Source organism: Xyrauchen texanus, chromosome 2, assembly GCF_025860055.1.
Source record: "Xyrauchen texanus isolate HMW12.3.18 chromosome 2, RBS_HiC_50CHRs, whole genome shotgun sequence".
Classification (NCBI taxonomy): Eukaryota; Metazoa; Chordata; class Actinopteri; order Cypriniformes; family Catostomidae; genus Xyrauchen; species Xyrauchen texanus.
Genome location: NC_068277.1, coordinates 41,012,603 through 41,030,719, shown reverse-complemented (window position 1 = coordinate 41,030,719; position 18,117 = coordinate 41,012,603). Strand labels below are relative to the sequence as shown.

The window sequence follows — 18,117 nt, the reverse complement described above, 5'->3', positions numbered from 1 at the left end:
ATTCGGCTTGGTATTCTTCTTCGCTTTCGGCTACATTTACATTTACATTTATGCATTTGGCAGATGCTTTTATCCAAAGCGACTTATAGTGCACTTATTACAGGGACAATCCCCCCCGGAGCAACCTGGAGTTAAGTGTCTTGCTCAAGGACACAATGGTGGTGGCTGTGGGGCTTAAACCAGCGACATTCTGATTACCAGTTTTCCAGTTATGTGCATTAGACCCCTACACCACCACCACTCCCATTCTCTACATTCACTTCATAAACCAAAGCGTTAAGTTTCGATTGCTCAATCTGCTCAAATCCAGCTATGAGGAATTCAAAACAGGTTTTTCACTTTACCTATTAAACATGGCCCATATCAGACACTGATCAAAACAGGTGATGAATCCATACCCTGGCATGTTCATTATAGCATATTAAATTTCACAAAGTAATTTAATATTTAAGAATATTTTCTTGTTTGGATGTCCAGTCTTATTAGCATCAATGACACTTTCTATTGTTACTGTTCAAACCGATTATCACAACATTTGAGACCTAATGTAAATATTTTGTTGCTATTGTTTTTAATACTTCATATAGATAATGCTTTAATATTATTGAACTGTGGTGTGAATGTAGGTGACTTTTGTATGGCTGCATTGCTTTTCATGTTTCTGTTTAAGAATTACTGTTTACAAACAAATGCTCGGTGACAACACTTTAGAGTTTAGCGCTTAGTTCTAATTTAGCAGAAAATGACCAAAAAGGCTTGTGCAGTGGACAGAAACAACCTGTTTCCAAAAGATTCATGAAGATGATGGCGTCTTTATATATCCATCATCATAGTTCACATTCATTACAATGACCTATTCTAGTAAGATTCTATTTAACTTTTTGAATGTATTGCACAAATTCCAGTTACAAACAAAGGCCATTTGTTTGTAACTGACAAAGGCCATTTCTTCAATTTGAATCATAAGTATTACTTTATAATAACTTTTATTAACATTTTCACACATTATTAAATATATACAGTATATAATTTAACAGATCATCAGAGCTGCAGCACTGCTCAATGCCATCGCTTACATTTTAAAATGTGTTTATTTGGGGAAAATACCTTAATTATCCATTGTTACATACATAGATGAGCCAAAACATTATGACCACCTGCATAATATGCTGTTGTTGCTCCACGTGCCACCAAAACAGTGCAGACCCACAGAGGCAGGGACTCTACAAGACCCCTGAAGGTGTCATGTGGTATCTTGCACCAAGACATTTGCAGCAGATCCTTCAAGTCCTGTAAGTTGCAAGGTGGAGCCGCCATGGATAGGACTTGCTGGTCAAGCACATCCCACAGATGCTCAATTGGATTGAGATCTGGGGAATTTGGAGGCGGGGCAACTCCTTGAACTCTTCATAATGTTCCTCCGGACATTCCCAAACAATGTATGCATTGTGGCAGGGTGCATTATCCTGCTGAAAGAGGCCACTGCCATCAGTGAATACCATTGCCATGAAGGGGTGTACTTGGTGTGCAACAACGTTTAGGTAGGTGAGTGTGACGAGGAGGAGGGCAGTGCTGGGCCATGACTACGCACGCCCGGCCTCCAATCAGGCTTATCAGCCGAGGAGAGGGATAAATGTAGCGGGACGTGGCAGTTAGGGAGAGAGAGCCAAATGCAGCTGCAGTGTGTGCGTTTGTGTTTGTTTTGTCTTTGTTTTATTTTCTCATTATTTTTATGGTTTGTCCAGTTCCCGCCACCTCCTTTCCCAACCTTAACCTTTGTTACAGTGGCACATGTCAAATCGATGTCCTCATGAATGGCTGGACCCATAGTTTCCAAGCAGAATATTGCCCAGAGCATCACACTCCCTCCACCAGCTTGTCGTCTTCCCACAGTGTATCCTGGTGCCATCACTTCCCCAGGTAAACGGAGCACACATGCATGGCTGTTCACATGATGTAAAAGGAAATGGGACTCATCGGACTTTGCATCCTTCTTCCACTGCTCCAAGGTGCATTTCCGATGCTCAATAGCCTTCGTTGCCCTCGCACATCTATGAGCCTTGGGCGCCCAACTCCCTGTCGCAGGTTTGTGGTTTGTCCCTCCTTGGAGCACTGTTGGTAGGCACTCCCCACTGCTGACTGGGAGCACCCCTCAAGCCTTGCCATTTCAGATATACTCTTACCCAGTCATCTGGCCATAACAATTTGGCCCTTGTCAAAGTCGCTCAGGTCTGCCCATTTATCCTGCATTCAACACGTTGACTACAAGAACTGATTGTTCACTTACCTTCTAATCTACCCAGACCTTGACATGTGGCCTTGTTAGGAGATGATCAACATTATTATCTTCTCCTGTGAGAGGTCATAATATTTTGGCTCATCAGTGTATAATCAAAGGATTAGTACTGCCAATTTTTAATGAACTCACATCAATGTTTTACATTAGCAGTGACCTCATGCATGACAGCTCGTGTAACAGAACATTGTTCCTCTGCATCTCTAGTGGGTGCCGGTGTTGACAGACTTCCAGAGGAAGGATTCTGTTTGGGGCTTTGTGCCCCCGCCAGACAGTCCCGCTGTGGGAGAATTGCACAGTCCCATCACCTTGCACTTAGGAGACTACAACCTGGATGGCTTTCCTGATGCCCTGGTCATTCTCTGTAACACCAGCGCCAGGTGAGTCAGCTTTGTTAAAATGTGAATGCAAAAGACTCAGTCATAGTATATAAAGGAAGGTCTACTGTGCCATTTTGTAGCATTGAATCATAATAGAAGGCTATAGGTTTTTGGTTGAAAAGTTAAATAAATAACCTTTGCCACTATTAGGCTTTAAAAAGTAAACAATTAAACCACAGAAAGTAGTGCTTGGGATCTTGGACTTGTTTTTTTTACTTTTATCAGAAACAAGCAAGTACTGAAATTAAAATTGAAAGTACTGAATTTACCTTGATTATTTTCCCTTTTATCCGAATAAGAAATGTTTTATATTGCCACAGGAGCTGCTTTTCAAAGCACTGTAGCATTCCTTCCTCCCTTTATTCCTTGAAAGGTTAAGTTTCAGATGGAAGATTTCTTGGATAATATTGATAAAGTGAATAGACAAGCAACTTAAAGGGACTGTATTCAAAACTTTTGTAGCATTTAAAATTTTAAAATGTTAGTCATTGTCTCTTGCAACAAAAGCAATATAGTTTGACATTACCACAACCTCTCTATCTCTGACCTTTAGAATTTAACCATGTGCTTTTACTACTATACTTTTAAGACTTAAATATACAGTTGACCTCTGTTATGATTGGCTAACCTCATCGCCCAAAATCTAGCTGAGTAGCTCACAATGTCTTTGATCAGGGCAAGCTAAGTTGCTGAATACTAAATATGCATTGATGTATAAAAGTGGACAGACATATATTTGTGTGCTCATGGTTGTGAGGTCATAACCATAATGATTTCTGAATGAGCTTTTTTGGAGCTTAGTTTCCATAAAGGGTTTGGGGAGATTGTATTGCTTTGGAGTATATTCTCATCATGCATAAATTATTTTCTTTATTTTGAAAGATCAATGGATATCCTGTTTTCCATAATACTGTATGTTTGCACAGCTAAAAATGATATATTAAGGCATATTTACACTTCATTCATTATTACAATTAATGGCCAGTAAATTAGATAGATCAGAGGACTTATTCTCAGCTGTTAGCCAAACCTTTCCATCAACAAAAGGGAGAGAGCAGGTAGTGGTGAAGAGCCAAAAGCGTGTTGTCTGTCTTCGATCTCACCCGACCTGAGTAAGGACAGGCAGGCCTAAGAGACCAGCGGGAAGGGCATGAATGGATTAACAGCTCTCTGATTGAGAGAAGATACCAGAGGCTTTGCTGCTGGTCCTGAGGTGACTCTGAGAGATACTTCAGATGCATAAAAAAACTTCAGCTGAAGGGCAGGAGATTTTTGTACAGACTTAGAGAGTCCCATGTAGTCAATTAAAGCATAGAAGAGTTAATCCACATGCACAAATAGAGTCCTAGATAACAAGTCTTTCTTTTTTTATGATTTTACTTTTTTGTCTTTGATCTTCATGCTTATTACTTTAGAACAACCTAATCTTTAAGTCAGTGGAGGCTTAACCCTTCCCTCTTTTTTGGTCAGTGTCATAAGACTTTAGTGCAGCTATAGGCTCCTCTTATCACCCCACAGCCAATCTCATCATCAGCACTTTGATAATAATCAGGCAACATGCATCTAGAGACCCCAGAAATATGCCAGAGTTTGATCAAGTCAGCCTTTTGTCATTACCGTCGCCTCAAAAGGCTTTAGCGCCTTGGAGAGTAATTTTATTCTCATCAGCCAGGAGCTAGGCATTAAGACCTTCTCTCTTCACAGATGGCCACTTCCTTATCTCATGCCAATCTGTGCTCAGATCAGTCTTAACACTCCCATTGTCTGGCAGCTGAACTCTCTCATTAAAGTGACTACGCAAACTGCAGCATCTTTGTCTGAATCTTTGGACTGTTTGAACACTCTGTGAGCATGTTGTTAACCTAACTGTATTGTTAAAATAGCACTTATTGTTTGTGTTTTCCATTTCGCTTCCCTTTTTCCAGTTATCTTTTTTTTAAGCTCTTGGTAAAATCTTTCTATTTACATCTGATGATTTCATACCCCTGTTATTTGCATAATGTATGTATATTTCAATTTTGAGAAAACAAGGCACCCTTCAAGCTGTTCTCGATAATGAATCAACATCTCTCTCATAAATAAAAAAGACCAAGGAAGAGAAAAACATTGTGCAGACAAATACAGGTTTTTACATCGAGTAAATGGTAATAGGGGCCTTGTGGATTTTTCAAAGGGGCAGTATGCATACATTTGTGAGGTCAAGAACAGCTCTTGGCATGATGATATCCAACGAACAAATTGGCATTTTGCCGTTTGAAAATGAGTCAAGAATTTAGATGCGAGTACATTTGTGCCAGTCTTATTTAAATTTTTCCAAAACGCTTTCAAACTTTCATTTTGTTAGCAAAGGTTGCCATAGTTTCTGATGTGATAGAGTGTGTTGGTAAGTGTATTTCTGGAGACAGTGTGTGGGTGGTTGAGCAAATTTGCCCAACTAGCCAGAGACATTTAAAAGTCAAAACTATTTAAAATTGATATGAGAGCTTTGCACCTCTTTTAAATGAGCCATAAATAGTTCTCAGCAGATATTAATAGGTTAATTGTCATTGTTTGCTTTTAATTGTGTGTTTTATTTTATTAGCTTTGTTTTTCTCCATCATTTTCAGCTTTAGACCACAGTATTAGCCCCTTTTCTTTTTTTACCTCCTCCTGTTTCCTCTTCTTTGTTATGTGCTTCTGTCTCCTCTCTCTCTCTCTCTCTCTCTCTCTCGCTCTCGCTCTCGCTCACTCTGTCACATCCTGTCGAGGAGATATAAGATAAAGGGATGTCATTGGCAGATGAGGTGTAGGTGTATCAGTTATTTTTAGCTACTGTTGTGCCCTTACCTACAATCCGTAATGAAAGCTTACAGTGTCCTGTTTAGTCTGATATTTTGGATTTTAAATCATAATCAGTAGCATCTGTTGAAAGGAAATGTGAGACAAATGGAAAGACATTTAGAGTAAACCATGGTTACATCATAGAAATTCCTAAATTGATAAATCATAAGCATAAGTTTTTAAAGTTTGACCATTTTGCAAGACATTTATAAGCTCTTGTGTTTTTGGATAGCATTGCAGAATGGCCATGGGCATTTCTTGCCTTACATCAAGGATGGACTGGCCGTAGGGAGCACCATGACTTCCCGGTGGGGCAGTCGTCAACCTGTGGTCCAGATTTTGGACTACGTACCACTTCCCTGGGGGTTGTCTCGATGTGGTGCTTTATGACATTTGTGCGGCCGGGAGAGGTGAAAGCACATCAGAGAATTTGTTTTGCAACCTGGCAACCTCTGTACATTGTGACGGTGAGAGGTGGTCTCCACAAGGGCCCGGGGTGAACTGAATGGCTTTTAGACTTGCCTCCGTGCCGAGCTCCTCCCTCTCCAGAACTACCGTCTCCAAGGATATGGGTACCACCTCTCTCCGTGGTTTTAGTAGGTTGAGATTGTAAATTTGACGAGCCCCAACCCTATCCATACACACTACCTCCTTATCGACTTCCCCAACTTGCCGTGTGACCTCAAAGAGCCCTTGCCACTTTGCAAGTAATATTGAGCTCGATGTGGGCAGCAACACAAGTATTTTTCTTTCTCTTGCAAATTTCCATTGCCAAGCTCCCCTGTTATACAGCCAGGACTGACATTCTTGTGCCTGTAGCAAATTCTCCTGTGAAAGTCGCCCCAGTGTGTGGAGCTTTGCTCTCAGGACAAGAATGTATTGAATAAAATTTTTGCTCTATGAAGGTCTCTCCTCCCAATTTTCTATCATTATGCCCATATAATAATTCAATGGAGGAAAACCCCATGGAGGCTTGCAGGACATCTTGTACTGCAAATAACAGGGGTTCGAGCCATCTATCCCAATTCTGAGCATCTTCATACACAAACTTACAAATCATATTTTTTAAGGTCTTATTAAATTGTTTGACCAAGCCATCCATTTGTGGATGGAATACGCTTGTCCGAATCGGTTTAATCCCTAATAATTCAGCTTGTGTAGTGTACGTAACAACACTGCGTCCAGAGATGTTGCGAAGATGCACTGCTTCCGTGCCAACTCTGTCAAAGGGAACCTCGATCAACGAAAGAGGGTGCAATGGTGCTTTTGGAGTGGCCGCCAGCTGACATTCACGGCATGTTGTACACCACCGGCTAACATCCCGTCCAACAGATGCGGGTCATGAGACGATTTAGTGTTTTACCATGTCCCAAGTGAACTGCCATCAGACTATGATGAGCCGCCTGGAACAAAATTTCCTGACAGCTCCTTCGTACTAACAACTGGGTTGTATCTTCTTTTGTCTGAGCATCCTGCATCACTCGATACAACCGATTATCATTTATAATTGTGAAAAACAGATATGTGAGTGCAATGTGCGGCTGAAGGCGCTGACCATTCACTTGGTCAAACATGTGCTTAAGAGTCTCTTCTCGCATCTGCTCCAGAGGGAAATCCCCACTGGTAATTCCCCTAAGGGCTGGGGAAGATGAGGCTATCCCCCTCCCTAACGTCATCCTGATGTGGAGCTGACGTAGACAGCCATTCTGTATGTTCCAGCCCCTAAGAACCGCCTTAAGTGCCTCCCAAGCCATGCCCACAGAGGACACTGAGGACCAGTTGATCTCCATATAGACATTGATTTCAGCCTTTAGCATTTGTTAGAATTCAGGATTTTGCAAAAGAGATTCATTAAAGTGCCAATTATATGATTTATTTTTCTCTGTATGACTTTTTGCAGCATGTTTTTCTGAATCTTTGGACTGTTTGAACACTGCATGTTGTTAACTTAACTGTTATATCGTTAAGTAAGCACTTATTGGTTGCCTTTTCTATTTCACTTTTTTTAGTTATATTTTTTCACAATTACAATATTGAGGGAAATTCATTGACAATTATGATTTTTGCCATAGTTCTGCAGCCCTACCTTACAGTACAGGTCAACTTATTCAGGTCACTAAAATCACACTGTACATCCAATTTAAGGTGTCCCTGATACCTAGTTTATTGAAAATATACGTTTAATAATGCAAGATTAATAATGCAGGAGTTCAACACGGCTCTCTATGATCCCATTGCATTGCATATTCCTATTCCTCTTAACCACCCAAACATTTAACATTGATGAGGTTTGCTATTTATTTTTAAGTACAATTGTGCTGCCTTTGTGACGTAAAAATGGCTAGTTCGGACATCAAAATACAGTTAACTTATAGTCAGTATTTGAACTTGATAATACAGCAAGTATACATTTGTATTAGGCTGTCAAAGGTCCTGGGCTGGGGGTTCCATCCCTACCTTGCTCACTTCACCAAAGTATAGCCTTACCTTAGATATATGCATTCACAGGGTTTAAACTGCTGACACACTCAAGTTTGTCTGTTCATTTACATCATTACCATTCCTCACATCTGCTTCTAAACTAAGGAAAATCAGTATTGAGACTGGTAGACTTTCTCTAAATCAGCTCTGATTTGGTATAGATGTACCCTTGACTTACTGTTGGAACAGTAACTGTGGCACGGCGGGGGGTGCATGTTCATGTGTCTTTCTGCTGGAGAGAGAGTGAGAAGAGTGGTGTCTCCGTGATTACGACAGAAAAGTCTATGTAGTCAATGTGTCTCACTGTATGTTCAAGTTGGCTACTGAGATCTCTTTTATGTTAAAGTTTGTTTGGGTGACGTTAGAGAGTAAATAAATACTCACCCCCAACTTTTCGCTGCCTCCTGAGTCCTCCATTGCCCACAAACTTAACCTTATCACAGTAACATTTCTAGGAGATGTCAGGCTTCGGTCCATCACTGAGAGAGTACATTAGTCTAGCCCACGCTGACAATGATGCTGAGGAGCTCTGAATAGTATTAAGTCAGTGTTCTTGTATATATCTGTAAGTGTCTGTCCTTTCTTATACCCTGCTGTACAGTATATTTAGGGACTATTTTGTGCTAGTCTGGGAAAAAGTGACCATGGGCAAGGAAAAGCAGCTAAAAGAGTGTTAACATTCAGAGCGATTTAAAATGTGCTTCATGGCTTGTATAAGACACTCTCACTCTCTCTCTCTCTCTCTCTCTCTCTCTCTCTCTCTCTCTCTCTCTCTCTCTCTCTCTCTCTCTCTCTCTCTCTCTCTCTCTGAATTTGTTTTGCTAGCATTGTTGCATATGGGGAGATATTGTGCAATACAATTATAAAAAAATAAAAAAACATAGTACAGATAAATTTGTCAAATTAACCAAAAATATTAGTATAAAATAAAGTAGCATAAAATGAATTAAAGTAACAGTGCAAAGTAAACTAAGACAGTATCAATGAACACATTTAAAAAGGAATTCAATGAGCCTAATATGTTTAGCAATGGAGACAGACTCAAGGCAGAAACATACTGTGCTGCCATTACACAGCAGTCCTTGTTTTTCATTGTTTGTTAATTTTGTATGAAAATTCCACTTTAAAACTTTCACAGAGCTGGTTTTGTTGGAATGCACACATTCAAACGTGTTCACTCTGGGCTTTTAACAATGTGTCGTCTTAGCACACAGGCATGACTACAGAGGTCTCGAGAAGAAAGTGTGCATTCTCTCTCCTGTCATCTTCCTCCTACCTCTTTTATTGCCGTACCAGCTTTGTTTTCCCACTGCTGTTTTCCTGTTGAATTTGTCCTTGAGAGAGAAAGAGGATGGTTGAGAACAGCTAAACAAGAATGCTTTTCAATCTTGTCATTATCAGCAAATGACATGTCAATTACCTGGCCCGTCTCCTATGCACTCACTTCCTTTACCCTCTCTGTCCCCGTGTCCTGCCCAGGTCTTGATTTTGCTTCGGCCTTAACGGATTAAACAGAGTGATGGAAGAGCTTTGTCATCAGCCTTCTGACTCACCAATAAAATCACTTTGAGGGTTGACAACTCCTGCCTGCCACATTGATCATATCTCTGAATCCAAAGCGTTTCTCTTTGCTTTTGATCTCATCATTAAAAGCAGAGTGATCATGTCCTCTGACCCAGCTGCATTAAGAAGTTGTGTAATCAATTTACACTCAAACATTCTATACTGATGCAGTCATGGATCCATCAAAAGCCTCTGACCTTTAAGTAGTGTCTTCCATTAGCGAGTGAGATTATTAAGACAGCTGTAAGATTGCTCCATTGCCCCTGAATTTCATGTGTCAGGCTGAGGGCATTGTTTATACTGCTGAAACATCTGGACACAATGTCGTTCCCTGGAACATGTCCAGCATCTCAGGATATAAAGGCACACCATTTCTAATGGTCACATTCAGCTTGTGCCAAGTAATCTTAGTGTGTAAAAGTATAATATAGGGTGAATTTGGGGAATATGGTAATATAGACACATACTTTTTGCAATGGAGCTAGCTCTAGCATGCTGTAAAATGTAATTTGTAACATATTCTGTTATATTACTCAATGTCAGTAATGTAATCTAAATACTTTGGATTACTTCTTCAGCACTGGTGGATTTTTCCACTTGTTTTGACTATAAAAACTGCCAGTACAGTAAGACAAATTACACATGATAAAAATACATTCTCTGAAAAACATTAATATATTACGCAGTGATGTTTCTAAAACAAGTTCAATCAAAGTTATGCATAATATATGTATTTTTACTGATGTGTTGATTTTCTAAATGTATTTGTATGTGTGAATGTTAGACACAGGGTTAGGAGGGTTAATGTAGTTAAAAATGTATTCCACTACAGATTACATGATGTAAAATGTCATTTATTACGTATTGCGTTCGATTATTCAAGGTCAGGAACATATTCTAAATACTTTGGATTACTAAAACGCAGGTAGATTTTTTTCTGCCAGTACAGTAAGACAACATACACGTTAAAAATACGTTCTCTGAAAACCTAAATATCTTACGCAGTGTTGTTTCTAAAAGTACATAAATCAAATTGATCTTGTTTTAAGAATTTTAGATATTTGTACAGGAAAAAAAATATAAAAAATTATTATCAAGAATATGATTTTTCCCCTAATATCAAAGGTCTTACTGGAAAAGGAGAAATTATGATCCAACATGAATTTTCTTGGTAACAAATATGATCGTGTCTGGTAACATGTGAATGTAAAATGGCTAGAAATAGCATTTTAGCTTGGTGTAAAGCTGACAATTTACACAAGGTTTATTTCTATTTCTTCTGCTCCAAACTTACTTCAAACTTCTCTGTATGCGCGTATGAATGTAACACATCATAAGAAAATGTTTCACCACTGTTCAGATGCACTTTGGATCGCATCATTTATATGTATAAATGTTTTCCATCTGAAAGGAATAAATATTAAATTAAACAAATAACAATAAAATGCAAAATAATCTCTGCAGTAATCAAAATACTTTTTGATTGTAACTGTAATGTATTTAAATTGTAACTGTAGTGGAATACAGTTACTTATATTTTAAATATGTAATCCCGTTACATGTAATCCATTACTCCTCAGCACTGGTGAGGCTGCACTGACTTCAACACGAGACCCTCTGCTTGTCTCTCACTCTCCTCATCCCTACCCACCACCACAGCTGCCAAGAACACTTATATGGTGATTAGAGTGGACTTGACCAAGATGTTACAATTATGAAGTGTTGAATCACATTTTTTCTGACATCTTTATCTTTATAGCCTGCTCAGTATTTGTTAGAATATTTTCACGGTGGTTCAGATGTAGAGGAGCTCGGTAATGAGATGTGTTGTAGTAAACTCCAGCTCTCTCATGCACACAGGTGGAGTTTAGAGGTGTGAGCTGATCTGTAGTCAGGCTGCAGGTGGATGTACATCTTGTGAGCCAGCAGGTGTGTTCCGGTTTAGCAGAGCTCCTCAGAGACTTTATTACACACACTCTCTATCTCTCAATTTCTCTCTCGTTTTCTGAACTGCTCTAATCGCCACTCTGCTTCTGTGTGCCTATGTTTCTCTTATGACCAGCACTACAGAGCTCTGTTAGACTTACACGTACATTACATTCTGTTAATTAAAGAATATTTCACTTTTTTAGGTGGTTAGTATTCACAACAGGAGAAGGAGTTTTCTTCTCCTCAACATTCACTTTTTATATCAGAGCCATTGCCAAGTCCCTTCAAGTCAAGTCAGTTTACTCTGCGGTCATCTTCTTGTCATGTTAGTACAGCTCTGCCAACTTGAATGATGAAAGACTGAAATCACTCAAACTGTTTGTCACAGTTACCAAAGTCAAATCAGCAATAAAATATGACAACAATGGTATACACTCACTGAGCATTTTATTAATAACAATATGGTCCTAATAAAGTGGTCTTCTGCTATTGTAGCCCATCTGCCTCATCAAGGTGCAACATTTTGTGCATTCTGAGGTGCTATTCTGCTCACGACAATCTTACAGAGTGGTTATCGGAGTTAAATAAGCCTTTCTGTCAACTTGAGCCAGCCTGCCGTTGACCTCTCTCATCAAGAAGGCATTTCCGACCACAGAACTGCTATTCACTGGATGTTTTTTTGTTTCTGGCTCGATTCTGAGTAAATTCTAGAGACTGTTGTGAGTGAAAATCCCAGGAGATGAGCAGTGACAGAAATACTCAAACAAGCCCGTCTGGCACCAACAATCATGCCACGGTCGAAATCATTGAGATCAGCGCCTGTATCTGAATGATTTTATGCATTGCACTGCTGCCATATGGCTGATTAGATAATCACATGAATTAGTAGGTGTACAGGTGTTCCTAAAAAAGAGCTCATTTTGCTTAAGCTTAAATCACTCTAAAAAATTAATAATTTTTGAGGTTGGTTCAGCAACAACAACTTCCTATAGCCACCCTTTTGTGATTTTTACCATTCATTTTTCTGTGAGAGGTTGGTGCTTCATAATCATAATAATACTTTATGATCTGATATATCAGAAATGCCCTCAAGATTTCTTAATAAATCCTTAATTCCGCTTTTAAATAGGATCGAATCTCTTTAGAAAAACTGACTTGTCTCTCTGTTCGTAGGTTTTTATTGCAAGGCTTTAACTCAAAGAAGCAGCATTTAACATACATTTTGCAGTTAGTTTCCAGCTAAAATAACTGTTTTTAAAAATGCTAGATCCATTAGAGATGTACTGGGACTAAAAACAGCCTAGAACAGGGCAATGGTGACACCAAATAGAAATATTAGTTAATAACTCTGCTTACTGAAAATACAGAATTATGTTAGATGCATATGCTGCTTACACTGTCACTGATTACGAACATTTAAAAAAAATTATGTAAAATAATATTTTTCTAAAATATTATTGTTTCTGATTACATCTAAATATACAAAAATGTATTTAATTGAACTGCATGCTTATGTATTTAAATTATAATAATTTATTGTTGAAATTAAATTAGACATGACATTAGGATTATATTCCCGCTATAGCATTATTATTAGAGCGGTCTGTCAGTTAAATGTTTTAATCGTGTAATTGTTTTTTTTTTTGTTAATTGTGATTAATTGCAAAGACTTAAAAATACTTTATTTCTATCACAAGTCCCGTCTGGGCTTGTTTTGTACATCAAATAGGGCTCAAAGCTCCTTTCTCTATCATTTTGTCACTGACAGGGAAGCACTAATATATATTAGATTAATATAGCTCTCTCATTAAACCTCTGTAAACATTTTATGTCAGAGCAGATAAGTCTTACGTTTCAAATGGACATTTGATCCCTTGCGCTGAAAATGCACGTCTCACTTTCACTGCTGGTTTCACTTTCAGCTGAACTCGTCGTACAACGGCTGCTAGTGTTTAATCATATTTTAGAGCTCCTTGTGCCAATAAAGTGATTTCCATTTGTATGTCTGCATTATATAGGTGTAGGACATTGTGTGTATTGGACAGAACAGATGCTATAATAATGATAATAAATAAATAAATACAACTTCCACAATGCGCATAGTCACATTTTTGAATGGCGATGCATCGTGCCACGATAAACCATTACACACCCCTTGTAAATAATGATCGAATTTTCTTTTCTGGGTGAATTACTCTTTAAAATGGCTTCATGGGAAAGCTATACTTTTGCATTTGAACAGGCAAGGTCATGTTCTTCCAGCCATGTATGGTGAGAAATTAACAGAAGAAACAGAACCAGTCATTATTCCCTGAAAAAGTTGTCTCCTTAGCCACAGGAAGCCCCTGTACAGCTCAATGACCTATGTCACCTCTTAAAACTGCCTGCTGGGGGGAAGTATAGATACACCACACTTCAAGGAAAAAGATGAAGTGACCAATCATGGTTCTCTAGTTGCTTTGGCATCTGTGTGAGAATAGGAAGAGGAGTGAGATCAGAGAGATCCATTAAGCAGAACTAATGCATGTATAATTGAATGCCACCAATTGCACGCCCCTTTGTGATGTCAGGATATTCTCTTGATAGAAGTGCTTGAGTTTTATGAGAGGCGAGACAAAAGTCTCCCTTGAGGCCTGGGGGAACACCTGAACATACGCTATGCATAATCACACCTTAGGGCGTAATTGCATTTTTCTATTATACGCAGATTAAGGTTAACAGGGGGTGCGTTTTCACTGCGGTAAAGCTGCTCATTCCTCATACGAGAACTGCTCATTCTTTACATTAAGTTCATGCATTTGTTTCTTATATCGACATCAAATTATTTTTACAATCTACACATTTAATTATTTGAACATTTAATTATTTGCCCTGGTTGTGCTCTCAAGTTGAAATCTATAGTGACTGCAGCTGTAAAGGGCTCTGTTGCTAGGCAATGGCCATTCACCTCATGAGCATGTGTTTGGAAATACTTGTCTCATTGTCAGTCAGGATTAGCAGCAGTTCCACTAAGACTAGCAAAATATCTTAATTTCGTAAAGATGGAAGATAAATGTCAATACGTGTCAATATTTCTCACTCTCAACAGAGCATTAGATCTGCTATGATGGTCTGAATTCCATTTGCTTTTAAGATGAAGTGGCATCATGAAATGCAGCCCCGATTCAAGTTTAAATGCCTGTCAAACATTCAGCCAAGATTTATTTCCTTCAGTTTTGATAGGACGGATTAAATTGAAAGGTCCCTTAAAACCTACATCAGCCCATTTGGAGAAGACATGCTCAGTAAAGTCTTTCCGGTTATGTTCCTCTCTGCATTAAACAGCACATTTATCTAAATTGATCCACTTTCCAGTCTCTGAAATATTTTTTTTGTTCTGTTGTGTAATCCACATGAAAGACACTCACTATGTGAAGTCCATTGAGGGATTTTAGGAAGCATGGGTTGGTTTCAGGGCTAATTAGCCAAGCAGTGCACACTGAAGCACATTAGTATGTCATTTCTGCTGTTCATCGTCTTAGTTTGTGGATCCCAGGTGCTCTGGGATAATGATGCCTTGGAAGGGCAGGTCACTTGCCCGAACATAAAAAGAAAGTAGTTCGAGAAGAATTGGACGCGATGCTTGAGATGGGAGTAATAGAAGAATCCCACAGCGATTGGTCCAGCCCGGTCGTCCTTGTTCCCAAGAGCGATGGGTCTGTACGTTTCTGTGTGGATTATAGGAAAGTCAACGCGGTGTCTAAGTTTGACGCGTACCCAATGCCCCGTGTTGATGAATTGCTCGATCGGTTAGGTACGGCTCGATTTTATTCGACCTTGGATCTAACGAAGGGTTATTGGCAGATCCCCTTGACACCAATTTCCCGTGAAAAAATGGCCTTCACCACGCCGTTCGGATTACACCAATTTGTGACGCTTCCTTTCGGTTTGTTCGGGGCACCAGCCACGTTTCAGCGCCTCATGGATAGGATCCTCAGACCGCACACTGCTTACGCCGCTGCCTATCTAGACGATATCAACATTTATAGCAATGATTGGCAGCGGCACATGCAACATCTGAGGGCTGTCCTGAGATCGCTGCGCGGCGGGCTCACGGCAAACCCAAAAAGTGCACGGTTGAGCGTGTGGAGGTACGGTATCTGGGGTTCCACTTGGGTCATGGCCAGGTGCGTCCCCAAATTGACAAGACCACGGCGATTGCGACTTGCCCTAGACCCAAGACCTAAAAGGGGGTGAGGCAGTTCCTGGGGCTGGCTGGCTATTACAGAAGATTTGTGCCTAATTATTCGGATGTCACCAGCCCGCTGACTGACCTCACTAAAAAGGGGGCTCCAGATCCGGTCCAATGGTCGGAGCAGTGCCAACAGGCGTTTATACAGATTAAAGCTGCACTTTGTGGGGGGCCGCTTTTGCATGCACCTGACTTCTCTCTCCCTTTTGTTTTGCAGACGGACGCTTCAGACAGAGGGCTGGGGGCCGTACTCGCGAGGTGGTGGAGGGAGAGGAACGCCCGGTGCTGTACATTAGCCGGAAGCTCTCCTTGAGGGAGACTAAGTACAGCACCGTAGAGAAGGAGTGTCTGGCCATCAAGTGGGCGGTCCTCACCCTCCGATACTACCTGCTGGGGCGGGCCTTCACCCTCTGCTCGGATCACGCCCCACTGCAGTGGCTCCACCGCATGAAAGATACTAACGCCCGGATCACCCGTTGGTATCTGGCCCTCCAGCCTTTTAAGTTCAAGGTGGTCCACAGACCGGGGGTGCAGATGGCTGCTGCTGACTTCCTCTCCAGAAATGGGGGGGGAGTGGTAGGCAGGTCGGATGACGCCCCGGCCTGAGTCGGGCGGTGGGGGTATGTGGCAGCGGGGGCGTGGTCAAGCGCCCGTCCGGGAGAGAAAAGCGGTAAGGGCGCTCACTCCTGAGCTAAATTATGTCTAACACCTGTCTCTAATTGCAGTAGCTTGAGGAGAGTGGCGTAAAAAGCAGCAGCAACAGAGCCCAGGGGAGAGCCCGACACGAAGGCCAAGAAGCTAGCGTGTTGTATTAGTGTGTGAATTAGTGTGTGAGAATTAAAAACAACCTTACCTGAATCCTGTTGCAGTTTCCGTCCCTTCCTCAGTGGAAACTCGTTACACAGGGCTAATTAGCCAAGCAGTGCACACTGAAGCACATTAGTATGTCATTTCTTCTGTTCATCATTTCAGTTTGTGGATCCCAGGTGCTCTGGGATAATGATGCCTTGGAAGGGCAGGTCACTGAGTAGGTATTTCTCTCTCGAACTACCAAGTGAACAACCATTTCCCTGAACACTGCATGTTGAAGTTACATAACTTCGCCTCTACTTCTGATTTTAAAAATAATTCATTCAATAATGAAAGGTTTTGAGTTGTTAAATCTAAATAGGGTATTAGCTTAACTTTAGCATTAGCTTAGCAACATGCTATCGCCAAACTCTATTGAAATCAGTAGTCTCCCATACACATTACATTAAGAGTACTATTTGTATGATGCACAAAGTTGCAAAGTTCCAAATTTAGTCCTTTTCAGGGCAAGTCAGGAACGTTCCCAGCCAACTATTTTCTATGGATACAAGCAACTAAGGCTGGACAATATGGCCAAAATTTATATCACAATATATTTCTTAATTTCGGTCGATACGATATAATTCCTATATCGATATGAACAATATAAAAGCCTCAGAAAAACTGCCAAGAATGTGGGTACCTACAAACTTTGAAAAATGAATTTGCCACGTCAATGAAACCTCCTATAAAACGATATAATATTTAAGAAATAAAACATTTACAAATAAATTAATGTTCACCTTAACAAAAAAGAAATATCAAATAAACATAAAACTCACCTTTGCAAATATTAATATTTTTAACTTGAAACTACAACATAGGCTATATCTTTATAGATTGAAACAAAGGTTCTTCAGCTAGGATAAAGAATATTCAAGTGCTCAGCACTGATGCAGAAAACAGAAAAAGAGTTAGCAACAACAAAAACTTGCTGGGACTATAATATAATAATATATAATAATATACACTCACCTAAAGGATTATTAGGAGCACCATACTAATACTGCGTTTGACCCCCTTTCGCCTTCAGAACTGCCTTAATTCTACGTGGCATTGATTCAACAAGGTGCTGAAAGCATTCTTTAGAAATGTTGGCCCATATTGATAGGATAGCATCTTGCAGTTGATGGAGATTTGTGGGATGCACATCCAGGGCACAAAGCTCCCGTTCCACCACATCCCAAAGATGCTCTATTGGGTTGAGATCTGGTGACTGTGGGGGCCATTTTAGCACAGTGAACTCATTGTCATGTTCAAGAAACCAATTTGAAATGATTCGAGCTTTGTGACATGGTGCATTATCCTGCTGGAAGTAGCCATCAGAGGATGGGTACATGGTGGACATAAAGGGATGGACATGGTCAGAAACAATGCTCAGGTAGGCCGTGGCATTTAAACGATGCCCAATTGGCACTAAGGGGACTAAAGTGTGCCAAGAAAACATCCCCCACACCATTACACCACCACCACCACCAGCCTGCACAGCGGTAACAAGGCATGATGGATCCATGTTCTCATTCTGTTTACGCCAAATTCTGACTCTACCATCTGAATGTCTCAACAGA

The 18,117-nt window shown here is 40.2% G+C and overlaps 1 protein-coding gene across 1 annotated transcript in view; it reads left to right on the top strand.

The window, feature by feature from the left end:
- Positions 1-18,117, top strand: part of itfg1 (integrin alpha FG-GAP repeat containing 1) — a 186,089-nt gene that overhangs the window by 82,362 nt on the left and 85,610 nt on the right. Inside the window, exon 10 of the mRNA XM_052149066.1 lies at positions 2,504-2,676. Within this exon, the coding sequence (XP_052005026.1) occupies positions 2,504-2,676 (173 nt within the window). The remainder of the gene's footprint in view (positions 1-2,503; positions 2,677-18,117) is intronic.